Here is a 27,768-nt window from a genome sequence, read left to right as displayed (position 1 = left end):
CATTTCGGTAAGTAAAGGCAATTGATGAAGAGCTTGGAAGGATTTGCAGCTGTCAATGAGCCATTAAACCTGTAAATGGGAATTCCAATCATAAATGTTATTTTTAAGCAATATTTGACAAGATGACTAATTATGTGTGCTCAGAAGTCATCAGGGGAAAGTGGGAAGTGTCTGGGTGGTGGGCAGAGAATTTTACACGGATTCCCCGATGTTCTGAAATTCACTGGGGGGAGGGAGGTGTGGGAGAGATAAGGAATTGAAAGGCTGTCCTATATTCAGGAGGTATCTGACATCACAGGTCTGCTCCCCTGGTCCTGGGGAAGTGACCAAGATCTATGTAATGCTTGAATTTCCCCACCTTGTTGGGGATTCTTGAATAATCCCCCATCGGTCCTTGAGTGAGAGGATGGAGCTTCTGTTCCCTGTGGCTCACTTCTCTGGCATGAGTTTAGCTTCTCAAAACAACAGTCAGCATTAGCCATTTGTACGGCAGAAGAAACAGTTCTCTTTTGTGTCCAATTTCAAATTAGAATTTTATTGTTCTGTGGAATAGCACAGTCAACTTCACATTTGTTAATAAATCTGGAGGTAAAGATAGTCTTGTACTTTTTAATCAAGAAGGCAAATACTACCTGTTCCTAGCTCTAAATTTAATATTAGTACAGAAAATAATGTTCCTTTAGAGCATGGACTTCTGTCTAAAAACTTCATTCAGAAACTGACAGTCAAAAAGGACACTGAAAACACACTTTTTTTCAAGAGAAGACAAGAGTTCACAGGGGATCTTTTCTTTCCTTCAGCAGGTGCCTCATTTCCAGCTACAAGAGTATGCATTACTCACTGAAAAATGTGTTTGAAAACACAACCAGAGATCATGACTAAAACCCCCAGGGGGCTGTCCTCAGGCCAGCATAAAGTCCAATTCTGCTCCTGCAATGTAGTTAAGCTTTTCCTGCTGACTATGTCCTTCTTTTCAAACTGCTCTGATTTTAATAGCAGGAAAGATGAATACCATACAGGGAAATATGCTGGAGTCTTACAAATAAATACACCTGTATTATAAACACTTCATAAATTAAGTTACATTCAAAAATATTTCAGTAATAAACACGCCATAAGCCTGCTTGAACATTTCACACATTTTATTTCAATTCTTTTCCCCTGTAATCCTGCAAAGAGGTGCTAGTATACCCATTTAATAGATGAAGAAACTAAGGCAGAGAGTTTAATTCATTCAAACCAAAATTGGTAGGTGACAGAGCTGTTATAAAACCAAGATAAAGATCTGACTCCTTGTCGAATATGCCATGCAAATTCATTGCTGTAGGTCCAAAACAGACACATTTTTAAGCTCAATCCTCCTTTGAAACTGGGAGGGTAATAGGAGCTTGCGATGTTCTAGTCTTGGACCACAGACCAGCTACAGGGCCAGTTTGCTTTCAGTGGGATGGAAACAAGCCTCAGTATTCATTAATAGGAGTGTTTATGAACACGAACACTACCACACAACAGAGAAAGAGCCTTCTGGACAAAAACAAGCTTCGACTGACAAAGGTTACTGACTCTCTTTCACACCCACTTTATCATCCGCTTACGGGAGCAAATGTTTATTTCCTGCCCTCTATGTGCAGTGAATTTATTTCTCAGAATCAGCAGCTAGTCCTCCCATGCTCACTTGGAACAAGCAAGCTATGCTCTTAGATTCCCAGCTCTCAAGGTCGGCACCTAGAAGCACGCAGAGAGGCCTTGCCATAACGTACAAACTGTTGAGAGGTAGCATCTCATGTAGGGAAGGGTGTTAACAAATGGGACGGGCTCTCATTCTAAGGATGCAAATCATTCAATTCAAGGCAAAATCCCATGTCTTTCCACATGGAAAAATCACTCAAGCTGGTCATGAAAAGGCTTTCTGACCAATTCCTCCAGCCAGTCAGAAATTCAAAAAAAGACATCAAACTGTGGCTGACCCCATGTCACTTCACAAGTTAATACCTCAAAGAAGGAAAGAGCATCCATAAACAGCTGTCAGATATTCAGTCCCTGGATCAGATATGACAAAAGAAATACTCTTATTCCGACATCATCATCATGGCAAGCACTTTGCGTCATCCTATTTAATCTTCACAGCATCCCTGTAACAGAATATATCACTTTCTGAGTTTTACAGACTTAGAGAGGTGAAACAAACTATCTAGGTCATGAAATTAGAAGAGAAAAGAAGAAGGCCAAACCCAGTTCTCTTCCTCTCTGAGCCACCAATGTGTAATCACCGTCAGGGGCCGCGGGCAGAGCGCTGAGCTATGGCAGCTTCAGGGTGAGCCTCACAGGGAAGGCAAGGTGAGAAGTGAGGCATAATGAGGAAGACGGTTGAACATCAAACCCTTGCAAGATGACTTTTAGAGATAATAGAAAGTCATTATGGACAACGTTGTCCATTAACCTAGTATGGTGCTTCTCGGGATCAAATGAAACAGAATGTTGGATGCTGGAGACAGGAAGGTGCCCATTGTCTCTAAAGCAGCAGGCTTATTCTTCACCAGCTGTGTGAGCACTTGTGCAAAGTCATAAAAGCCTGATTCACTCTAAGGGTCCAATATTCTCAGACGGACAGGGGCCAGTAACTGCTGTTGCATTGCAGTCATTCCAGTGAGATAAGGTGACAGCATTGGTTAGCATGTCAGGAACAATGTGCGGACAAGCCTTGATTGTGGTAGCAACTTTCATGATGTCATGTCAGGACTATGTGGTCAGGCTCTTTCTGCTGCCCTGGCGACAAGGAATGGCAAGAATTCTCTTCATCATCAAATCATTAGCCACTGGTGGTGGACACTGCCGCAGCCCTCCTGTCTTGTCCCTGTCATCTCTTTGGAAGGATGCATGAGGGAAAATGGAGATGGCTCGATATCGTGGTTATAAATGCTACAAACAGGATTTTTAACAACATGGGTAGGTGTCATGGAGTCATCTCTGATCAGATTTGGAAGGATGCACCCATTTCTAGAAGAGGTCAGAATATTGCCCAGGCCTGAACACAGTGACCTGTCATGATGAGAGACAGGTCATTTCACCTCAAAAACTGAAAACCATCTCATGGAAAGGTGGGTGAGCAATGAAGGGCAAAGGATATTAAATAGTGCAGTGGAAGGCATCCTAAAATCACTTGAGGCTGCAAGTGGAGTGAATGGATCTGCTTACAGTAAGTAGTAAAGCAACAGAGTGATCCACAGGAAGACTTGATGCCCTCCGTTGGCTGATCTGCTAAGTCATAGGCTCACTTGGCTGCCTGGGCTTAACAAAATGAAAATCACTTGGATACCCAGCAGATATCCATATCCCTGTTTTCAAATTTTAGGAGAGGGAGTGGGATTTTGACACAATGGGCACAAGCAAGTCCTCTCTCACCCAGCCTGGCTTTGGAATCTGTCATAAGTCCATACCTACTCCCAAAGACCCTGATATTATAAAATCGCTCTTGGTCAAATGAATCAGCTAAGCTTTTCCAAGAGCTCCCAGCAGAAACAAGTGGACCCACCCAGGCACTCAGCCTGTTTGCTTACTGGGACTCCTAGCTGGATTTTAGAATAGCCTTTGGTATATCTGCAGATACCACACTGCACTTCATCTAATCCTTATGCCCAAAGTAGATTAAGGTATCTGGTACCAACCAAGAAACCCTATAACCCAGGATTAGAGGTACCACTTGATTCATATTGGTCTGCAAATACCTTTGTCTGGCTACACATTGCAATACTGTTGCCTTACCACGATACAAGACGTTAATCCCCAGTTGGATGACATTTGTGCTTTAATGTGCCATTAGCTATCAGAGACTCTATTGTGAAACTGTTCTCCATAAGACCATACTGGAATGCTAGGTCTTAGGTCCATGGAATTACACATTTGGAGTATCATGGGCCATATAACTCAATGTACAGATGAATTAATAATCTCTCTGCAGAAATTCTACATACAACACCATCCACACATTTAAGAAATGTTTTCCTTTTTGTTCTATCATGAATCAAATTACTGGCACATCTATGATGTATCCTTTGAAGAAAATACAAATCTCAAGCCTCAGGCTATGTGGCTAGCACAATTCTTTTTATGATATTTTAGATGTGTACACTTACAATTGTTCCAGTCTGTTCTCCTTCATTAGGAAAGCATTCTTAGAGGGGTGGCTCAGTCAGTTAAGCATCCAGCTCTTGGTTTAGGCTCAAGTCATGATCTCAGGGTCATGAGATCGAGCCCCGCATCTGGCTTCATCCTCAGCACAGAGTTTGCCTGAGATTCTCTCCCTCTCCCTCTGCCCCTCCCCGCCATTCTCCCTCTCTCTCTCTATTAAAAGGAAGGAAGGAAGAAAGGATCTCTATTAAAAGGAAGGAAGGAAGGAAAAAAGAAAGAAAGAAGAAAGAAAGAAAGAAAGAAAGAAAGAAAGAAAGAAAGAAAGAAAGAAAGAAAGAAAAAAAGAAAGAAAGAAAGAAAGAAAGAGAAAGAAAGAAAGAAAGAAAGAAAGAAAGAAAGAAAGAAAGAAAGAAAGAAAGAAAGAAAGAAAGAAAGAAAGAAAAAGAAAAAGAAAAAAGCATTCTTAGAAATAAAGTCCTTTGGCAGCATCCAGATTGAAAGGAAACACCATACATTTATCTCTCAACCTATTTTCCAGTATATGAGTTTCTGGTTCTTTTAGTACCAAATCCTCTATTCAATCTAGAATTTAACTATGAAGAGCAGCACATATTTGGAAAAGTCTGGAAGCAATGCATTTGAATTCCATTTGCACCTTTCACATTTATCCATGTGCATAGCACTCTGCTCAGTGCTGTAGATATACACAGATACGAGCACTCATTCAACATGGTTACTTTGAATGTGTTATGCTCAATTAGCAGAGAATGTGGGGATATTATTTAATATTGTGCTTAATTATGACATAACATACATGTGTCTATCAGATATTCATGTAATGTTCTAAAAGGCAAATAGGTTATTTTGTTTGGGGGTTTTTCTAACAATAAGTTTTCTTTTATTAAGTTTTTTATAACAAGAAAATTGCAACATCCTTTTATAAATATTACAGTTTGAATCATACATAAGCTTCCAGAATAAATTATTTATATCAGTAGACTTATGAGTTTGTAGTGTGAGGATGTGTTCGCCTTCTAAAGTATTAGAAAATTATGAATCTAATACTTTGCCATAATATCTAAGGAAGCAGAACATTAATTTCTTGGCTTTTTGTGTTATGAGTAATGTAAGGAAATTTTTCTGAGGACTTTTTTTTTTCATTTATATATCCCAGACTCCTTAGCGATATTAGACAATGGGCCCATCCCCGGGATGGTATGTTTTTATCCATAATATTCACGGAAAAGGCTCAGTTTCCTTTTAAATGTTGATCTCACTTACTCTAATAGCCCAAGAACAGATATCTTCGTTTCCAACCTGTCCTCATATCAAAGTTTGGGAATGTTATTCACCATATGTCTGTCAAATATTAAAAAACACAGTATAATAAAATGCTAGTTCAAAATCCCCTTACTTTCAATCTGTTAGATTAATGGGGATGGCACATTGGTTCCACTGTTATATCACTCCAGTGGCAATCTTCTAAAATCAGGAACTGCCAATCTGGTGGAAGCAGAAGAACTCTATATCATTTTAAATTTAACTTTAGCCTGCTCTGAAGCCATTAGAGACGATTGAAGGAGATCTCCAGCCATTATATTCAGCCCAGTAGTCTTCAAGTTCAAAAGGTAAAAAAGCACTTTTCACTATAAATAAACTGAGAGACAAAATTATTTTCAATGAAGTTTCAATTTCAGTGAAAATAAAGTAGGTAATTACGTTGGCTATTACTGAGGTCACTGCGTTCATTGACCATCTGGCTTAAAACTAAAAAATAGGTATCATTTGTGACATGGACAGAAATGAGCAAAGTGTCCACAGCTTCCTCTTTTAAAGACCTGCAAATTCATTTAATTCACATATTAACAGTATTCATGAAACAGTTACTGAAAAAATAGCCTGATGGCCTTTTTGAACCTGAACAACTCACGGGGAAGGAAAAAAAGAATAGAGAGCTATGATATCTGACTGTTACCATTACTATAGTTATGGTTTCTATGGGATAGGCTCTATATGATGGCACATGTAATATTTTTGCTTGCCAAAACTAGTGGGCCAAACTTATCACTCCAATTTCTATAGTTTTCCTACGTACATGGAATCCTATCTGTTGGTTGTAAACTTTATTTTTCAAGTTGGAAGTGTTATTCCCTAATAAAAAATATAATTTAATTTTTGCCTAATTTTGCTCTTTCTATAATTTCCAAAGGCATCAAAACAGTTTAGAAAGTTGGGTGGCTACTGTGGTAAAGTCATTCTCAATGCGTATTGCTTACTTTTATTAATCCCCTTCACTTCTAAAAAATGTCAGTATTGGATTTTTGTATAGCACTGGCTCACATAGCCATTATTAACTGAGCTGTACCGAAAAGAAAAAAGTTAGAGCAGTTTATTGCCTTTTTTTAGGCAGCTTTGCAAAGACATAGATATATTTTTCAAGAAGAGTGAGTTAGAAATCAGATTAATTTTGTTCGAGTCTTAAACTTAGGATAACTTTATTCCTATATCCTTTGTAAAATCCAAAACTTTGCTTAAAAAAAAAAAAAAGACAAAGCAAGTTCTGTTGTGTTGTGTTCTTGTTTTCCTAACACAGAGGCCACTAACTTCAGGTTATGCTATTCATTCAGCCTCAAAATAGAATATATACTTTCTGAATATCCCATTCTCTGCATTCCTTGCTGTTGGAGAGTCTTTGCAAATCCCCTTGCCAGTAGACATAGACGTTAGCCCAAGAAAAGGAAAGGAATGGTGGGGGCGGGAGCAAGGCAGGAGAGGAAAATAAGTTGCCAAGGGAAAAAAAGCTGTACTTTCAATTGGAGGTTATTTTTTATTCAGTAAAGTCTTGTGAAATTATTCACAGTAGAGATTAATGATTCCTTACAGATAGGGGTAGGCCTTAGACTCCCTACTAGTTTCTCCTGACAAAACCCATTATGCAGTGATGCTAGTGGGAAGCCAGCAGGGGACAGTTTGTTGAAACACCTTTGGGATGGAGCGCTTTAACCTAGAACCTGGCACAAAGGAGCTGTTCCAATACACCGCTCTGGAATGTTGAAGAAAAGGGTTCACAACAGCATTTTCACACGTAGCCAACCAGGTGCTCCCAGAGTAAATTATTTGCTTGTGGATTTACCAGTGGGAGACTGAAACCCACAAATCAGGATCCCTCCCCGCCCCCCAGCTAGCCGGACATACACATGCATTGATGGGTTCAAGGACAGTGGTGGCTAATCTCTCATTTTGCTCTTTGTTCTTTTCTGTTTCTTTGGAACACTGAGAGTAGGAAACAATTGGCTTTGCCAGGAGAGAAAACCTCAAACCACAGTTCTCAGCACAATGTGTGTGCAGGCTGAGACCCATCCCGGCGTCACAGATGGCTAGTCCTGGTTCTCTTCCTGATACTCATCTCAACGCCCAGTGCCGAGCCCCACGCCACTAAGCCGCGCGCTTGCGCAGTGCCGAGCTGGCTGCTCACCCGGAGCCCGCTCGCGGGCCATTAGCAACCTCTTTTAACATGACCTCGCTCCTCTGCTCTGTTCCTCAGACAGAGGTGAGCTGATAATCATTCTTCAGGCAGGACAGATTTTATACAACCTGGAATAACTTTGGCAATTAAGTCTCACAAAGAAATCCAATAGTTCCTATTTGGGATATGAAATTATTTCCTCTATGGCCCGTGGTTTCATATTGACTTCTTACTTCTTTATGTGCCTAGCATCTTAGCTGCACTGCCAAGGAAAAAGCACTTCTATTGAAATAATAGCCGTAATTATTTGATTATTTGAAAATTTCTTTTCTTTTGAAGGCAGTACATCCTTCAGCTTTCACTTCTATACCAAACTAGAAATTTAGGAGGTAGCCTCGCTGTGGAAACCAATGCTGGAAACTGTCCATCCATCAGAAGGAATGATCTTTTCTCTGAGGGGTATTTTCTACTGGATTGCCAAGTGCATAATATTCCCCTGGAGCGAGGCTGCATAAAATAACATCGCTGTGACACATCCTGTGATATTTAACTCTAGAGTGCTCGGAAGCCCGATGCGCTGGGGTGCTAATTGTGTTCTATAGCGATCACTGCGTCTTAAAGCCCAGAAGACCTGAAGTTTATCTAATCCTGGGTTAGAAGAGCAACTAAAATCCATCCCAGCCAGGAGAGCTTCCATAAAATGCATTATTCCGGCCATATTTTTAGGCCCTTAAAGGAAGGATGCTGGGTAAGACAAGCCATAGAGAAGCCCACACTTTATTCAATAAACATGGATGGAACACGAATCCTGTGCCAGGCACTGTTCTGGGTACTGAGGATATGGTAATAGGAAGACAAACGCAGACCCTCTCTCAAGAGCTCACATGCGGGTGGGAGGCAGATGGGAAATAAGGAAGGGCATAAACAGTGGGTGGAAACCATTTTAGACTTGTAGTTAGCCAGGGCCTTTCAGAGGAGGTAGCACATCAGCTGAGACCCGAGTGTCAAGGGAGAGCCCACTGAGGAAAGTTCTGAAGGAAGACTATTCCAGGTAGAAGAAACACGTCTGGAGAAAGCCGGAAGGCAGGAAGGAGCTCTGCCGGTCCAGAAAATGGGAAGAAGAAAGTGTGGGTGGCATAGTGAATGTGAGGGAGAGGGGCTGAGATGAGGTGGGAGAGGGAGCTAGGCACCAGATACCTGTCCCCGAAGATCAGAACAAGAGGTGTGGACTTTCTTCTAAGTGCAGTGGATGCTAAACAGTAGAGTGCTTGAGGATATGGGGGTTTCGATTTAAAAATAGTAATTCTGGAAAATAATAATAATAGCAATAATAATTCTGGGTACTGTGAGGACAATGAATGGTAGAAGGGGCAAGGAGGGGAGGCCAAGATTAGAACCAACAAGCTTATGGTAGTCCAGGCGAAAGGTCATAGTGGCTTGGACTTGATTGGCAGCAAAGCAGGTAATGACAATGGATGGATTCAGGACGTGGTAGAGTCTGTGACCGCCCTTGCTGAGAAACTCAGTATTCAATCTAAATTTTGAGGTGGTCTGCAACGAAGATGTACATTTTCTGTTTTCTGTTGCCCTTGGCACCTGGATGCCTTGTCATTGGTTTGTACCGGTTTCGGTGTGGTAGAGAAGGGAACCCAAGAGACTAAAGTGATAGCGGTGGTAGCATTCCAGCGTAGGGGCGTGAAGCAGGGCGGTCAGACAAAGTGGCTGAGTCCACAGAACTGGCTGGGCTCCCAGGCTCTGCCACCCACTACCTCTGTGACTTTAGACACGTTATTTACCTTCCCTGGGTCTTTGTTTCTCAATCTATAAGACTATTAGGATAAGAATACTTACCTCATGAGACGGTTAAAGGGATTAAATAAATTAATGCATGAGAAGCACTTAGAATAATGCCCTGGCACAGATTAAGTGCTCAATAAATAAATGGTAGCTTTTGTCATTATTGTGGTTTGATTAAACCCCTTCTCTACCCGCCCACCCCCACCCACCCCCTCTGCACCAAGTGATGCACAAAATGACGTATCAACATGTTGCTTTTCCTCTTAGTTACCAAACAGGAAAAGGGACTATATAGAGATTTTTTTTTTTTTTAATTTCTTAAGAGGAGAAGAGAAACCAGTATTTAGGAAGCTCTTGCTACTGGACAGCACTTTCATAGACAATTGTATCTCATTTAGACCTATCATCAAAATAGTTACCATTTATTGGTAAGCTCTTTATATACAGTACCTATTTGCCCCTTCGGAAGTACTCTGCTAGGAAAACTTGTTGTGTCTGTTTTACACATGTGGAAGGTTCAGGGAGGTTATTTGCCCTGCCGAGTTCCCACCACTAACTAGTGAGTTGAAGAGACCAGATTTTGAGCCAGCTTTGTATGACATCACAGCCTTCCCTCTTTCTCCTAAAGAGTGGGTTAGAGACAAACTATACCAGGCGACTTCCAGTTATCTCTCAAATCTATCAAACAAACCAGGAAATTTGATTTCACCCTTACTTTCCCCCATGCCAGCCAGCTCGGGTCTTCCTTTGTGCCTTGAGTGGCCTCCAATCAAGAATGTCCTGAGCTAGATTCGCAGTCTAGTTAGCACGCACTGATCATGCATTTTGATGTCATCAGGCAAGTGCCCATCATCAACATGAATTCATTATATGCTTCTTAGGAAATAAACTGATGAAGGTTGGAAATCACTGAAAATCCTTTACTTTTTCATGTGGTTATTCAATCTTTTCACACTATTCTCACATTATTGCTCTTGGCAATATAATTAAGGATCTATTGAGGTTTAGCATTGTAAAATAAATCTATATCATGTAGTTTATAACTTGATCATACAAACTCATTTATCTGGAAATTTTGGCGTAATTCTTTACTGACTGAATTTTTATCATAAACATTCATCTTATTAGTTATGTAATACTAGAAAAAATAATACACGGTATCAGTTCATGGTACCTTTGTTTCTTTTTTTTTTTTACACTTGATCCCACAAAATAGAATCGATGAATTAAAAGAGCATACTAATAACCCAGAATATTAATTAAGATATTTTTAGATATTTAAGCATTAGATCAAAAGAAAATCCAAGAGTTCTCATTGGAAACTTATTAAATTGTCGGAAAACCTCTGTTGCCCACTTCCTACCTTTGTGAATCTTCTCTTTCTTTGCAATCTGTGAATAAACTGCCCTGTTTTGTCTTGGCCGAAGCCAGGCCAGCCATAGGCAAACCTTTAGAATAGGGCATTTAAACATTGTAGGGGGATTTGACAAGCATAAAGAGTTATAGCCAACATCATTAGCACAAAGGAATTGCCTGATTGAACAGGTTGGAGACCTGCCTGAAACATCCTAATAGGCTGGAGTGATATTCAGAAAATGTGACTAGTTAAGGGCACCTGGCATAGAAAGCAAGCAGTTCATGGAGATGAGTGACTTGGACACATGAAAGGTCTAATGCAGCAGTGACAGGTAGCAGGAACCCAAGAAAAGGGGGGGTGAATGGGAGCAAAGAACTTTAGATTTACCAAGAGACCTACATGGATCAACTGGTATAAGACAATTAGCACTTTGGAAGATAGAACCAGATAAAGTGATCCACATAGGATCACGCAGTGTGCCAAGCAGCACATCTAGAGACAAGAAACGTGTTTGTTTGAGTCAGAGTCTTAGTTTTGGCCTCAGGAGAAGTCAGAAAGTTGAATCTGTAGAGAGTAAAAGCCTATTCACCCTTCTGCACTTTCTTTATAGGGAATACATGAGATTTATTCATCCTTCCGGTCCTTGGAATAAAATAGCCATGATAGAAGCTAAATCTAAGATATTGTTTTAATTTAAGATTCTGAAGGCTTTCAACTTTAAATGTGATCCATACTCCCAAGCAAGCAGAGCTGAACACCTTCCACCCCCTCCCTGAGGAGAACCCGCACAGCATCTCTGGAGAGCTTTATGTGTGTAGTTCTTTCCTGATCAACCCAACCCCGAATCTCCCTTCCTTCCCTGTCCTCCTTGCCCCTCTCTCCTGGCGGCTCTCCTTTTCTCCAAAGAATTAAAGGAAACAGAAACAAAAGACATTAAAAACGACTAAGGTAAGGGACATTGCTAAAACTACTATGTAGTTTAGTCAGTAATGAACCTCAGATTATTTTCAGTTATAGTCTCAGGAATGATTTAACTCTCGCATGATCTTAGGAATGCAGAAATCGCTTGGAAAAAAACACCACGAAGAATCTCCTGTTATGTGCCAGGCAATAGAATAGACGTTTCCAATACAAAGATCAAAGAGATGTCAGAGGATACAAAGATAAGAGATGTCCACTACCCTGAAGAAGTAATATTTATAGACCACCCACTCTGTGCAAAGCACCGTGCTGCTTAGTGTGAACAATGAAAAGAGGTGCAAGACCATGCCCTCCCCTCAAATTGCATATGTTTCCATGGAGGAGACGAGAAATGCATATGGAGGAGTGTCTGTTGTAGGTTTTGAAGAGTCAAATAGACCTTGACATTTACCCAAGGACTTTCTGTTTGTCAGGCACTGTAGTGGTTGCCTTGTATGTATTAACCCATTTAATCTACCTAACAGTCCTATGAAGTGGATACCAGGTATTAAATTATCTGCATTTTATGAATGAAACAAAGATTGGTTGAGTGATTTCATGAGATCACCCAGCAAGTATTTGGTGGAGCCAAGGTTTAAATCCAGGCTGTTCAAACTGTATCTACATTTATACCTATGTCTAGATCTAGATCTGTCTTCCAAGGCAGGACTAGGGTCCAAACGCTGGAACAGCCCGAAAAATCTACATGGTGGGGGTTGTCCACAAGCTGGACTTTTAGGGATGGATGGGGAGTTTAGGGAAGGACACACCAGGAGCAAAGGCTCTGACTCAGGGGCCAGTATGTAGCAGCCAAAGGGCAGGAAGGCAGAATGGACGGATGGTGCTTGGGGTGAGAGGGGTCCAAGTTCTAGTCCTGCCTCTGCTGCTGGGTTGCTGGTGGGGCTGGGGTAAAATCCACACATCTCCCACAAAATGAAAATAATAATAATAATAATAATAATAATGCCTATCCTGCCAGGTTAGTGGAAATATTTGGCAAGATGACATGCAAAGGTATCTTAATGAAAATTTAATGTGCGTGTGTGTGCACTCACACGTGCATTTAAGACAGTGAGTAGATTAGCCAGGATTGGAAAGTTTATGTTGGGGAGTAAAAGCAGACAATGAGGAGATTCTCAGCACATTGTGGGAGATTCTGACTACAAAATTATCCAATGAGTGAGAGGTATTGTGTAAGCTCTGTGAGATACTCAATCCGGCCATAGCACTCCTGTGCATTTGATTTGGGGAGAGAGAATAAGCATAGTGGGAAGATATTTTAGAAGTAGAAAAGAAGCACTGGGTATGAAATATGTGATTTTTTTTCTATAAAATTCATGTATTCATCCACTCAAGAGTCCTCAGATATTCACTGACTACAATCTAGTACGAGGCACTGTTCTAGGCATTGCACTACAGCAAGGAATGAAACGGCCAAAATCCTGATGTTCATGGAGTGTACATTCTAGAATAACTCCTTACTAATATAAAAATATGTATATTCAAAAATAAGAATAGGAAATGTCGGAGAAAGTTAAATGTGTGAGAAGAAGATATTTTCAAAGCCTGTTGTGTGATCTCTCTTTAACCAGCCCACCCAAATCTTACTCATCCCTGCCTAATCTCACCTTGGGTATGCCTTAGTCTGCTTCAAAGGGGAGGGTGAATGTCTTTTCACTGTGTTTTAAATAATGTTCACAGCCTCCTAGTTGTATCCAAAGCATTCCTCCTTGTTTTTTCTTTCTGCCGCTGGATCTAAAAGCCCAGGAAGGTCCAGCTTCCACACGTTTGCTTGCCAGCCTCTTGATTTGGGGCTAACTAGCTCACCTCTCTCCCAAGACACAACAGCCATGCTTTTCTTAGGAGAAGCCTGAAAACGCCCTTCTTTATACCTGCAATGACCCTGTTGCCCCTTTTCCGGTCATCCTCTCTGGATTTGTTCTCATTCTTACACCATTTTCTTAACCACTTAAGAAAAAGTTCTTTTGGCTATCAAGAAAGAACTGAGTACCTTTCCCTTTTGCCTCATGTTTGAAGTTTAGTTTTAGTAAAAGCTATGTTGCATAGAATTATTGAAGTCACTCGTGAGCTCACCTGGCATTCCTGTCTTACCCAAATGTTTTCCTCAGTAAGCGTTTTTGTCTGTTTTTCTTTTCATTAAAGAAAAATGAGCAAATAGATCTTCTTTCCGACAGGTAAGCAGCTGTTTTTTTCTATGTAAGGAACTGTAGATGTGAAAGATGATTTTCTTTTCAAATCGACAAGGATTTATTAAGCTGCAAAGAAGCTAGAAACTATTAACAATGAAAGTGAACTAGAAGACACAAGAGCATACCCTGTGTGAAGTTACGTTCTCTAAGGAGACAGAAATCCATGAACCTAAACACAAATACCATTTCCGTGTGGCTCTCCCGGTCTGGGTTTTTAATGCAGGATTTTGAACAGTGCCCACACTTACAAAACTCTTTTTTTCTTTAATTTTATTTTATTATGTTATGTTAATCACCATACATTACATCATTCGTTTTTGATGTAGTGTTCCATGATTCATTGTTTGCGTATAACACCCAGTGCTCCATTCAGTACGTGCCCTCTTTAATACCCATCACCAGGCTAACCCATCCCCCCACCCCACACTTACAAAACTCTTAATAATAATCATTGAGCTGAATGATCTCTCATGCTCACAACATCTCTGAGATGCCTCTATTGCAGATGAAAAAAGAGAGACAGAAATCCAGCCATGAGTGGTGATGTCAGTATTCGAACCCAGACTTTTAGACAACACCACGGTAAGCAGTAAAATACTGAAGTTTGCCGTTCAAATTCTGGATATCTCGGGGATGTATCAATGGGAAAGGACAATGTGAGTTGCAATGGGTCACCATTGACTTTATCGAAAAGGTATGTTTGTGACTCGTCTGTAATTGTAACCCCTTGTCCCTCCTGAACCTCGCTAATATATTTGAGAACACTTAAATGTTTGGTCCCTGGTGCAGTGGTGAATACATTTTTGAAAATTAGCAGTCATTTTTACTTGAAGCTTGGCATCCCTAAATGACTCATGTCATCATTTTGCACATTCTCTTGATTCCATAATGTTGTTTTCCCCTCACCTTGAATTTATTGACACCAATTCATTTCGCCTCGACATTGGCATTAACAGGGAAATGGCTTTGTTTCATCCTCTTATAACATCACCTCCCAAGACTTGGTTCGACATTGTCAGGAGGTGGTTATGTTGACAGCAAGGCCACAACAGACAAGAGTGAATTACAGTGATTCCCGGGGGGGGGGTGGAAATCATTAAGAAAAGTTACTGCTGTGTGATTTCAGTAACTATTTGTCATACCTAAATATCCCTGCTGTTTAAAAATCCTAAGAGGGCTTAGACCATATTTAGAACACTCCTGCCAAGTATATATAGGAAAAATTAAGTCTCTAAGGAGATATTTAGCTATAGCTTGACAAACAGGAACCTCAAATTATATTTTAGCTTTACACAGTGCTCAAAGGCACTGAAATTCTGTCTTAAAAAAAAATGCATGTGAATTAATGACACAATTATCTCCTTTCAGTCACAGATACTTCGGATTCTTTATGTCAAGTATCAAAGGCCTGTAGGATTGCCTTACCTCCTCCTCAGAATGTGGACTGTTTCACAGATTTGCCTTCAGCTATACGGGTCGCCTTTCACAATTCCCACGTCATTTTAAAGAGCACCAAATCTTTTTACCTGCAATCTTCTCTGTGCCTCTGACGGTCTCTTGGTCTCCATCCCAGTTCCATCTGGATTTTCCTTTAGCCCGTGTCTCGAATTTAACGAGTTACCTTCCAATTAAAAAAAACAAAAGTCACTCATTTCCTTCAGGGCCATGTCTTTTCCACCTTCCTATGGCTGGCATGCCAAGATTATAGTAAGAGCTAATACATTTTGCCTAATGAAAAATGAAGGGGGTGCTTCTGCTCACTTGGCTCCGCCGGCCACTCTTGCTTCTGGGGAAGGCTTACCCTTCCCCAGGCATACGCTGTATCATTGAAGGAAGAAACCCCAAACAAGTCACCATTCCCTTCCTGCTAGTGTTCTCCATCACAAAGCAGGATGGAAAGGCCTGACAAGTCATGGGATATGAGCTGGAGTGTCAACGCTGCCCAGCACTTCTTCCAGGTGTCCCCAGTTAGTTTCTTCACCTATTCCCTCCCAAATATTTCACCCCTGCCCTCAAGATCTCACCTTCCCTCCCTCTCCATGTGCTCAGGAGCTAGCCTTACCTCCTAGTGCCCAGAAACAAAAGGAAGCCATCAAGGGAAACTTCCCTGTACTTCCCACTCTCCAGCCCATAAGCTCTGTATTCCTGTGTATTGATACCTATCTACCAATCTACTTGTCTATCTACAAATAATAGACATATGCCCTCCGTTCAGAAAGAGGCACAGAACAAAAGACATATTTTATTTGTGTGTTCAGTAAGTAATTTGTTGGGCATCAATTTGGTGCCAGGAACAGTCCTCCATACTAACGTATAACCACAATGAGCACGTCAGACATGGCGCAGACACGTACAAGGGGAACCCAGAGGAGTCTGCTGCAGACTCAGGTTGCATGAAATATGTTTTCTTTCAGGGCAGTTAAGCTGGACTCGGAGCCCCTATCCTGGAATGATAGTGGAAAATTGCATCACAGTCATCGCTGTGATCTGCCAATGTAAAAATGTCCATTCATCTCGCATCACCTGTACCAGTTAACAATAAGCAAGCCCTCGGGCTACAGATCCCTTTAGTTCCAGAGGCTGTGTAGTTTTGACAAGGCAAGGAATCCCAGTGTCTGGGGCCTTCCTAGGATTATAGGATTGTGTAGGAACTCTTCTGTCTTTCCTGAGATCATTTGTGTGTGTGTGTGTGTGTGTGTGTGTGTGTGTGTGTGTGTGTGTGTGTGTGTGGTTTCAAGTTTTTATTTAAATCCCAGTTAGGGAACATACTCTGGGATAATTTTTGCAGACATTTAAGATAACTGGTAGTTTGACTAGAAATATATATGAATGACACAAATTCTGAAATATGGCAAGATTTGGTCACATGGATCATTTCTTATATGAATCACCTTTATCGTCTCAGTAAAATATGACTTTTATTTTCTCAAATAACAACAGTTCCTTTTATTAACATTTTTAATATGTTAAAAGGATGATATATTCATTCTTGGTCATTTGGAGAAAGTGAAGAGTCTAAAGATGAAAAATAAAGTTACTAAAATCACCTGCATTCCCACCAGCCAGAGCTAAACACTGGTCGCATTTTGGTACAGTTCGTTCCGGTCCTTCTTCTAAGGTCTGTTTTACATGAGCCATGTGTAGAGGTGTAAGTCTGTACTTTGGGGGATCATGCTGGATAAATATTTGGGCTGCTTTTTCTCCTGACATAACGTCCTGCACTTTGAAACAGTGGTTTATACCCTGATGTGTGTTGCACCGTGTGTGACTAAGCCTCCCAAAGAGCACCATCTTTCACCTCGGGCAAAAAGAGTCGAGGCCGCACCTTTTTATTAAACTAGACAAGTGCATTTTCTGATACCAGATGAGAAACTCTATGATTTCTCAGCACCGTTTTTATGAGCACCTTGCCTCTGTCTGTGTCTGAAGGTGTTGACCTAAATAGGATTTCAATACATCATTAATGATCACTTTGGGAAAAGATGCCCAGCCTTTGGCTTTGTGGGATTCTCAGTGAATTCATTCTTTCTCAACATCAGCAAAGGCTTTTTTTTTTTTCAGGTTGCAAAGACTGACAACTTTGGGGGGTTTGGGCAGTGCCTCTTGCTCCTTCATTGGAGTTACCTGTTATTTCTTTCACGCTAGCTGGTGTTACTGCCTAGTGCACACACAGGCTCCTTCAAAATGAACGTGGCTTTTTTTTATGATGTTTTGAGCAGTGTTTCTTTTGACTGGACAAGAGCAAGTGTCACTCCCATAATCAGTGCTTTGAAATTAGATTACTCTGAATAGAATGGCTTCTCTCTAGTGTCTTGATTGCCCACACATGTCTGACCACCCAGCCGACAGCTCCCACATTGTTCCCTACAGCCCCTTCAGCTCTGCTCCTTAGCCTCAGGACACTGAGACCCAGTAGGCTAGATGCTGTCACACGGGAATCATGCCCCCAGCACCACTGTCCCCAGATGGATCTAGACACAGACAGGAGTGGAGGTTGAGAACAGGAAGACAAGAATATTTCCAACTGATCGCCTCCAAGTTGCAGTCTAGATACTATTTGCATCTGAACCTATGCCCTGCCTCCCCAAAGCAGAAGCTAAAGCTGGGCTCCCTGGGACCCTGAAAACACACCTTCTGTACTCTGATCAGTACAGGAGAATGCACACTGAGTGAGAGTACACAAGTCACCCTTGAGAAGACAGGCACTGCCCCTCCAGGCCAGCTTCGCAAAACCTTGTGGAGGACACAACAGCTGAATACAAATATTCAAGACCTGAATGTTTGACCCCAAACTGTCTCAAGATTCATACCTTCAGAGGACATATACAGATGCTGTCTTTGAGGGAGGACATTTGCTTCCGTTTTCACTTGAGCACCTTGAATTGGTTAGGTAGTAATGAATTCCTTATCTGGCAGGGTTAGGAATGAGCACCTCACTCTTCCGCCCTGGGCTTCTAGCACTGGGGTTGCAGGGGCGGGGGATGGGGAAGGTGTTTAACATTAACAAAGTATCCTTAGGTTGTGTTTTATATTTTTTAAAGCACCTCTACATAATTCGCCTTGAGGCTCCCAACTGCGAGGTGGGTGAACAGGACAAGTGTAACTATTCTTGCTTCAGAAGTAAGGAAAGAGAGACACATAGAGGTGAAACAATTTCCCCAAGTTCACACGGCCCATTAACTACAGAGACCCGACTTGAATCACAAGGTGTCTTCACCTCATTCTCTTGACACCACCTCATGCTTCTAGTACAAGTCGGAAGAAAAACTATGCCTGCTCGATGGGGCACCAGATAAGACCGACGGGCAAAACCAATCAAGCCAAGACAGCTACCTGAGTCATCACCAAGACTCATAATATTGGAGAAGTCCAACTATCATCACGTATTTGATGAAAAAGAGGAGGAATTCCTCACTCTTTGCCTCTTAAGACGATAGGCTCCCCATGAAAAATATGCATGTAAATCATAAAGTTCAAGAGAACTTGAGAGATACATACTTCAAACTCTTTCCCTAACTTTCTAGCTTTCATTAGAATGTAAGCTCCACAGAAGCAGCTACATCATCTGCCTGGCTCCTACCATGTGCCCATCATCTAGGACAGTGCCTGGTTGGGCGATGGATGGATGGATAGATGGATGGATGGGTAGATGTCACTAAGTAGCTTCATGGTATGTCCAAGACCTCAGGGCAAAGGGATGGCTAGTCAGAACTAGAACCCAGGTTTCATGACTCTTTTTTTTTAAAGATTTTATGTATTTATTTGAGAGAGAGAGAGAATGAGAGATAGAGAGCACGAGAGGGAAGAGGGTCAGAGGGAGAAGCAGACTTCCTGCTGAGCAGGAAGCCCGATGCGGGACTCGATCCCGGGACTCCAGGATCATGACCTGAGCCGAAGGCAGTCGCTTAACCGACTGAGCCACCCAGGCGCCCCAGGTTTCATGACTCTTAATCAATGTTTTCTCCACTGTACCACGTCACCATTCATAGCCAGACATAAGTGAGAAAAGATGGGGGGGGGATGCAGTTAGTGTGCCCAGAATTCACAAAAGGCCATTAGACACCAGCCTGCAAAGATTCTTCCATACCCCAGGAGCTAAGGCCCAATTTTATATCTCACAGCTCACAACTTTGTATCACAGCCGCCAAGGCTGAATAAATGGGTCATAATCATAGCTCTTTATCTCCCTGCCACAAAATCTCAAATGCCTAAATCGGAACTGAATGTTGCACACATGCCTTTGTTATTAGCCTGTTTGGTAGAGGTTATTCACTCTTTGACGTTTCTTTGAAAAGGACGGGAACAATTTGGAACATCTTTCCCTCGGCAATCCTGGGCTCGTTTCAGGTGGGGAAGGTAGAGGTCACTTTATTAATACAACCATCAAGGAAGGCTGTCATGGCAACGCGTTGCATCGATCCCTTGAAGTGCCTGAGACAAAGCCAAAAAGAGAAACTTTCAAGTCTATAAATACAGACCCAGCATTGCTCAAGCATAGTGGCTCACTGACAGGGTGAACCTAAATGTATAGTGGCTTTGAACAAGATCCAAACACAGAAAACTTCCCTTTTGTAATGCAATGGATCATCATGACCATAAGGGGAATAAGTGACCCTTCAGGTCACCAAAGCAAAGAAGAATAGAACAAGCAGCGACACTAAGTTCTGGCTGGTGCCCATTTTGAACATAGGGATCCCTCTCTATGTCTGCTTTTCCATACGTTCCAGAAAGGACTAACGGAAGGAAAAGGAATCAAGGTCTCGTCATTCACATTTTTTTTCTTTTTTTAAAGAGTTTATTTATTCATTTAACAGAGAGAGAGAGAGAGACAGTGAGAGAGGGAACACAAGCAGGGGGAGTGGGAGAGGGAGAAGCAGGCTTCCTATGGAGCAGGGAGCCCGATGCGGGGCTCGATCCCAGGACCCTGGGACCATGACCTGAGCCGAAGGCAGATGCTTAACAAATGAGCCACCCAGGCGCCCCTCATCATTCACATTTTGACAAGGGATTGCAGTTTGGGAAGAGGAAACATGCATGACAATCAAGGAACCCACAAAAACAAGTTAAAGAATTGAATAATTTAGCCACATCCCTGTGGCTCATTATCGAAGCCAGAGGAAAGATAAGAAGGGAAACAGGGAGGAAGAAATGCCGCTCATTCTTACTTTTTCACTTTGAAAATTTTGAGTGTTTTTATAAACTCATAGCAACTGTGGAAGCTTCTTTATCTGCTATTGTGGCTTGCTTACTGAAGCTGTGATCAGAACTATTATAACACCTTGCCAACTACAGCCTCTTCACCAGGATCCCACACTTCATCTTTTAGCCACATAACTGTTTGGTTCTAACATTAATACCCAACCTTATTTCTTAGGGGCCACAGATCATTCTGGTCGCTCCACTTGAAAGCATTCCTAATATTGAAACGTCCGACGGTTAATGAATTATTTTTATCAATGGTAAAAGTATCCTTTAGAATACAGTCAAGCCAGTACCAAAGTAGGATTAGTTTTTCTGGTATCTAAGGATATTTCATCATAATAAACATAATGGTGTCTGGCAAATAACAATTTGCAGCCAATACTGGATCAAGTCTCATACAAAGGACTTAAAGACAAACCTTCTTTGTTTACAGAGATCGCACACCCTTAGGTTGTCAATAGCAATGAAGATAGAATCAGGACATGTTTAATGTAAATACTTCCCCAAATAAGGTGAGAGTTTTCAGTTTGAGACAAATCCACACAGAAGGGCACCAAGTAAAGGAAGTGGTAACTGCAAGATGTGTGTTGGGGAGCAATCCCTGGTTGGAGTTTTAATCTGCAGTGACATGCTGGATGAACTGGAGATACTGCCAGGGTTGTAAATGGTGTTTATCTGTTGCTATTCCCAACCTAGACCTTTGATATTTTTGGTTACACTTTATGGATGAGCTGATTGGTATTTGGAGTGCTGCCAGAACGCACTGGAAGTCTGGAAGATATGAGATCTAATGCTCTCAACCTATACCCCCGCCTAGTCACAGTGTGGTATGAAGGCAGAACAGCTGGTCAGTACACGTGACAATCCACTGAGGATTACAGAGGTTAGTTAGATTGTCTTGAGGAACATAGGATGCGCACTGCACGCCACCATTTACTGTGTTTCTCCTGAACGTTCTTTTCTATGTAAAGAGCAGGAATCTGTAAATCAGGAGCCCTGATTCTAGCTCTAGCTCTTCCATAAATTGCTTTCAGTTTCCTCATCTAGAACTTGTCTAGTTTCTGGAGTTTCTCCACACTGTGATTTTACTATTCCTAACAGAGCAAAGTAGAACAAATTATACGATGGGTCATTTTGGTTCATCTCTCTTATTCTCTCATTGTCAACGGTGTGTGACCCAACGGGTCTGTCTTAAATCCCAGCTTTCTGTATTTACTCCCCTCCAAGGATAAGCCACTCTTATATTTCAACTTTGAGTATTTACAGTCGCCTCTAATTCCCGTGGCTCTGCACCTAAAAACTCACTATCTCTCTGTGATCTAGAATCAGCAAGGCATCTTCATTCCCCTTTGCCCAGTATATGTAAGGACAACCGCTCCTCTTCGTTGCTGTGGCTGACACCCTGGTAAAACTTCATCATTTTACCATCGACATTAATTGAAGAGTGATTCTTTGTTTGGGGAGGGGGCGGGGGGGGGGGGAGCTGTCCTGTGCATTGCGGGATATTTAGCATCATCTCTGGCTTCTATCCACTAGAGGCCAGTAGCATGCCCTCCCCTGAGGTGTGACAACCAAATGTCTGCAGACATTGTCAAATTTCCCCCAGGAGACAAAATCATCCACTGTTGAAAAGCATTACTTTAGACTGACAACCAAAGACCTCTGTTAAATGTTAATTCCTTAAATTTCTCCAATCCTTTTTTTAATTATTCCCAAATCCCTTCTGTCAGATTCAATCAAGAACATGTAATCCTTATTTTGCAATTTCCTTCACTCAAAGTACCCTTCTTTCACACTCTTCCAGTCTGTTTGCTCATCCCTAGATAAAGTCACCCACAGCAGAAAGGCTTCTAGAATTAATTGTATACCCTCATATGATCACTGCATCTTGTTGACATCTTTTCTTCCCAGGACCCTTTGTGATCTTTCATTCTCTTCCTGTGGCCTAGATGCTGATATTCTTCAGTGTTCGATCCAGAGCCTTCACTTGTCCTTATGCTACATTCTACCAAGATTAGGTCTTCTAGTCCCTTCACTTCCATCTGTAACAATGACCACCATCACCCCTGCTCCAAACCTGTAACTCCAGGATGACCTACCTCCTGAACGGTTAACTGGTTTTTCCGGCTAAGAACAAGACCCCTGAAGAAGAGCCTACAGACCCCTCAAAGTCAATAGGTCCAAAAAAGTGCATTTTCTTCCCTGCCCAAAGTCTTCCTCCAATCTACTTTTCTTTATAAATTTTATTACGATGCATCCGAATACTGAAAACAGGAACCTCAGAATCTCTCTTAACCATTTCAAATCGCCTGCGTCCAAATCTATCACCTCTCCCTCCCCATTGCTCTAACCAGACCAAGCCCGTTCTACTGAAGCATCTGGGCCCCTCGCCTCCAGTCTGTCCTTTCTCTGGCTAAGCCTCACCTGTGTCTCCCCCCTTTAAAACACCACCCTGCTCCTAGGTCTTTGACAGCTTCCCATTGCCTATTATCGAAACTCTGTGTTGTGTGTTATGAAGAAGGTACACAACCAGGCCACAGCCTACGTTTCCAGTCTCCATTTGCCCTGTGCACATCCAACATTCCAGCCACACCAGTCCGTTCACAATTCGCCAGTGTGTTCCATGCGTCTCTCACTCAGGCTCCTGTCAGAAAACTGAAACCACACTAGGCATCTCAACAGAGAAAATTCATTGAAGGGAACAGTTAAACGGGTGTTTTGGAATTTAGAAATGAGAAGAGGACAATGAAGTCACTCAGAGATAGTAGAGACTGAATAAGCAGAGAGCAGCACCACTCCTGGGCAGCAGGATCACAGGAAAGAGGATGAGTTATTAGAAACTAAAAGGACGGAGGGGAGACCCCACAGACATGGGGGGACAGAATGCCTGACTGCTGCCTGGGACCTCTGAAACCTGGGCAGGGCCCCTCAGAGCTGAGCTTGAACCTCTAGGGAAGGAACGCCGCTGGGTTGGTGCAGGAAACTTCTGAGGGGGGGAGGGGGTGGGGGAATAAAGCCGGTTCTGAATAAAGCTACACCCTGGGACCAAATGCTGCTACCAGGGTAAAGGGCCATCACAGGGCAACACTCCCCTGTCGGTGGAAGCCGGAGACAACGTGCAGAAAGAAGGGTGCTTTTAGAGTTGAGAGACAATTGCTTAATAACCAGCACTCTGCACTTGCAAGTCTCCCAGTCCATACTCATACAGTTTCCCCATCCATAATGCTCCTTCTACCAATATCTGCCTGGAGTGCACTATTGTTCAAATACAATCTCCTTCCTAGAATCTTTTCTAATCTTCCTCCAAATAATTATTTACACCAGCATCTCAGTTCCCCTAGCATTTTGCAAATACTTCCTTTATTGTCTTTTTTTGTATCACAGTTATTTCTGCATGTTCGTTTTCATTTGTTTTCTGCCAAACTGTGAGCTCCTTTAGGGCAGGTACAACAGTACAATCGAGCGGGATGGTTGGCCCACAACAGATGTTGGCTGAGGCAGATGGAATTGATAAAGGCATGCTAATGAAATTATTATTGGATCATGTCTTGCCTATGTTTTAGCTTCCCAACCAGACTTGAACTCCATAAGAGCAGAGATCACGCTTTATCATTTTTTATCTGTTCATGGTGTTTCGTAAAAGGCTTCATATGCTGAAGAAGAGCTCAGTGATATTTGTTAGCCACCTAGTTTATTCATTAAGCACCACAAATTTGGTTCAAAAAGACATGAAGATGAAGGATAAATTTATGAATAGCAAGTAAGATCTGTAGTTAGGTTCAGATGTGCTTCTAGCACGTGATTCCAACAGAATGCTGCACATAGCTATGAAGTTCTGTGTTTGTCGAATAGCACAATCAGGAGACTAAATGTAAAAAGTCTTATAGCGAATTCTAAAGTAATGAAAATATATTCTAGATTTGATTTTTTCTGTTTATCTCTTACAGAAAAAAATTTACTTCCCCAATCCATGATATTATGAATCCTGGGTTACATCTGTTCCTTGCCTAGTTATTGAATTTCTCACACTCACCAACATCAACTAGCAGATTATTTAAATGTAAGAAAGGTATTGGATTTTAACTTAATCACCAGCTTCTTGGGGAAAGAAAAAAGAAAGGAAAAAGAAAGAAATCTCTGTTCAACAACTGGTTTACCTTCAAGTCCAAGAAGAAAAATAGCTTTTTTTTTTTTTAAGGGGAGCACTATCTAATTAACTATTGATTTCTTCTCAATAATCCAAGGCAAGCAATTATTGATATTGATAGAACAGATATTTCCCTACCTCTGGTGCCCAAAATGGAAGGGGAACTATCCCATTCAGCAATCTGCTGCCTGGGACTAGAAATGCTAAGAATCTTTAACTTTAAATGGAAACAGTTATTTGGATCTGTTTCTTCCATGTTACCCCAATTAAACAGCTATTTCCTGAAGGGTAAGCAAAACAAAATGCTGAAAACCTATGGATGCTTCTCAAATTAACAACAACCAGTTTTGACCATGAGTAGAACCACTCTACACTTGTAGATTTTTGCCTCCCAGCTACAGCTCTTGACATTTTTAACCATGACATAAAATACTATAAGTTGGGTCTAATATTCAAGATTTCTCCCACCCAATGAGAGGCAGCTTATATAATCACTAGAGCCCCCACAACACCACCTTGTATGTCAATATTTGGAACTGAAGGATTTAGTAGGCCTTAATAGTCACTTCTGACATTTGCAGACAGCAAGTGTGGGTACTTTTGAAAATTGTACCAATACATTATGCAGCTGTCTTAGAGGTCGCCAAGGAGTTATTGTGGAAGAAGGTAAAACAAGGCCCCGCTGAGGGCACTTTGTTATTAACTCTGTGAGCGTCCACTACTATCTTTCCTCAGCTCATTTGCACACAGGGCATTAGAACGTTTGTGTGTAGGAAGCTTCCTTTCAAGGTGACATGACTACTGAACATGATTAATGGACAAGCAGCATTTATTGAATTACTACTTGGGAGATTTTTTTTTTTTAATACTTTGAACTTGATAGTAATATTAAGTGTGTGCGTGTGCGTGTGTGTGTTTAATTCATGTGGTACCCCCAGGGAAATTTGACCATGACATTTTTTTAAAAATGAAAAATGTTATAATTTATAAAAATCTACTTTTTCTGCTCTGCCCCTAACCCCCCCTCCCCGCCCCGCTCCGGAGTGGTTCTATATATTAAATGCTTAAGCAGCATATGTTGTTGGAAGTGTTCTTGGCTCTTTTACTCTTTGTTGTTATTTTAATTTCCCTGGGTCCTATTTAACATTCTGCTAAATCAGTGAAACCTTGATTATCTAAAAGAATAGGAGACATGGAATTAATGAGGATAACCAGAACTTTGAAATAAGTAATCATTAGAGATGAAAATTACATGACAGGGACCATGAATGAATTTTCGTATCTGGAATTGCTTGCTTGATTTATTCAAACCGATTCTATTAATTGACGGACATAGCGAAATTTTGGTAATCAGGGTCTCATCACTGCATTTTTTATCATTCCGGGAAATCAAGGTAACCTTGGACTCTACTACTTCCCGGATTTACAAGGCAGTGAATATCCTAATAGGCTGTCAGGGGCAAATATGACGGCTCATCCTCACTCTCCTCCCACTTTCTCTCTTCTGATCTGGCTGCCGCCTGCCTGGAGCATGCTGCCTGCCCCCTCCCCTCCCCCCCTCCCATCCCCTCCCTCCTCCTGCCTCCCCCGTTAGGCCCTGTCTTCCCGCATGCTGCCGCTGGAATCACCTGCAGGGAGAATGCCCCACCCCTTTGGAGGTTCTTGGTCCTTTTAGCCATACCTATTTGCATTTTAACTACCATTCATCTGGCTTTTTAAAACTCTGCATTCTTGTATCAGGGCACTTGTCCTTTAAAAACGCAGGAGGTCCCAACAGGTCCCAGTCCTATGAAGAGAAGATACTGCTAAACCAGGAGTATTCCATTACTTTGTACTCGATAGCCTGACATGGACAATGATACTATCCAAGATCGCAGCAAAAATCTATGCGAAAAAGACAAATATGATTTAAAACAAACAAACAAAGGCAGCAAACTACATTTGTTTGGAAATTGGGAGTCACGTGCTTAGTTTGTGGCGGGGAGGGGAGGGGGGCGGGCGGAAACACAGGATCCGTAGAGGTGTTTTTAAGCCGAAAATCTGCTGTACTAGATGCACTGAAATGGCTTCTGCTTCTCCTCCCCGCGCCCCACCCCACCCCCCACCCCCCCGCTCTGCAGCGAACGTCTGCGACAACGAGCTCCTGCACTGCCAGAACGGAGGGACGTGCTACAACAACGTGCGCTGCCTCTGCCCGGCCGCGTACACGGGCATCCTGTGCGAGAAGCTGCGGTGCGAGGAGGCGGGCAGCTGCGGCTCCGACTCCGGCCAGGGGGCGCCCCCGCCCGGCTCCCCCGCGCTGCTGCTGCTGACCGCGATGCTGGGCACCGCCAGCCCCCTGCTCGTCTAGGCGCGCCGCAGGCCACCAGCCCGGCCAGGGCTCGCCGCCGCCGCCGCCGCCGCCGCGCGCGGAGGGGGGGGAGGCCAATGCGACCCGCAAGCATTCGCTGAGAACATAGGAAACACACCCTCAGACACCCCCACTCCGACACCGTGTACAAACTAAAAAGGCCTAACAGAACTAAGCCATATTGATCAGCCGTGGACAGCACATCCGAGTAAAGACTGTTCATTTCTGACTCCAGAGGCGTTGGCAGCTGTTGATCCTATCACCGCAAGTCACAAGGCCAGCTGCAGAGCTTATTGCCAACTGGGAAGGAGCGACAGCCCCCCCCCCGCCCCGCCCCGAAACAGGAAAGACAACAAACAAACAAATCAAGCAACCTACAACCACTCGCTACTCTCCCGTGGGGTGCCCCAGCACCACTGGCCCAGTGTGTGGACCAACCAAACAGAAGCATTCTTTGTTGGCAGTGCACTGTGGGTATAAGGAAATCTGTTACAAGCTGCCATATTGGCCTGCTTCAGTCCCTGAACCCCTTCCAACCTGTGCTTTAGTGAACGTTGCTCTGTAACCCTTGTTGGTTGAAAGATTTCTTTGTCTGATGTTAGTAACGCACATGTGTAACAGCCCCCTCCAAAAGCTCAAGCCAGTCATACT

General features: G+C 42.3%; 1 protein-coding gene across 1 annotated transcript in view; it reads left to right on the top strand.

Annotated features, from left to right (window-relative positions):
- Window positions 1-27,117, top strand: part of NTNG1 (netrin G1) — a 303,873-nt gene extending 276,756 nt beyond the window's left edge. Inside the window, exon 7 of the mRNA XM_088022930.1 lies at window positions 26,888-27,117. Coding sequence (XP_087879056.1) covers window positions 26,888-27,117 — 230 coding nt within the window. The remainder of the gene's footprint in view (window positions 1-26,887) is intronic.
- Window positions 27,118-27,768: the final 651 nt, after the last annotated feature.

This window comes from Eumetopias jubatus, unplaced genomic scaffold (assembly GCF_037043125.1).
Source record: "Eumetopias jubatus isolate StellerSeaLion01/CBP00866 unplaced genomic scaffold, mEumJub1_p1.0 scaffold_4, whole genome shotgun sequence".
NCBI classification, from domain to species: domain Eukaryota; kingdom Metazoa; phylum Chordata; class Mammalia; order Carnivora; family Otariidae; genus Eumetopias; species Eumetopias jubatus.
Note: the sequence above shows the minus strand (reverse complement) of the source record. Positions and strands in the feature narration are given on the sequence as shown.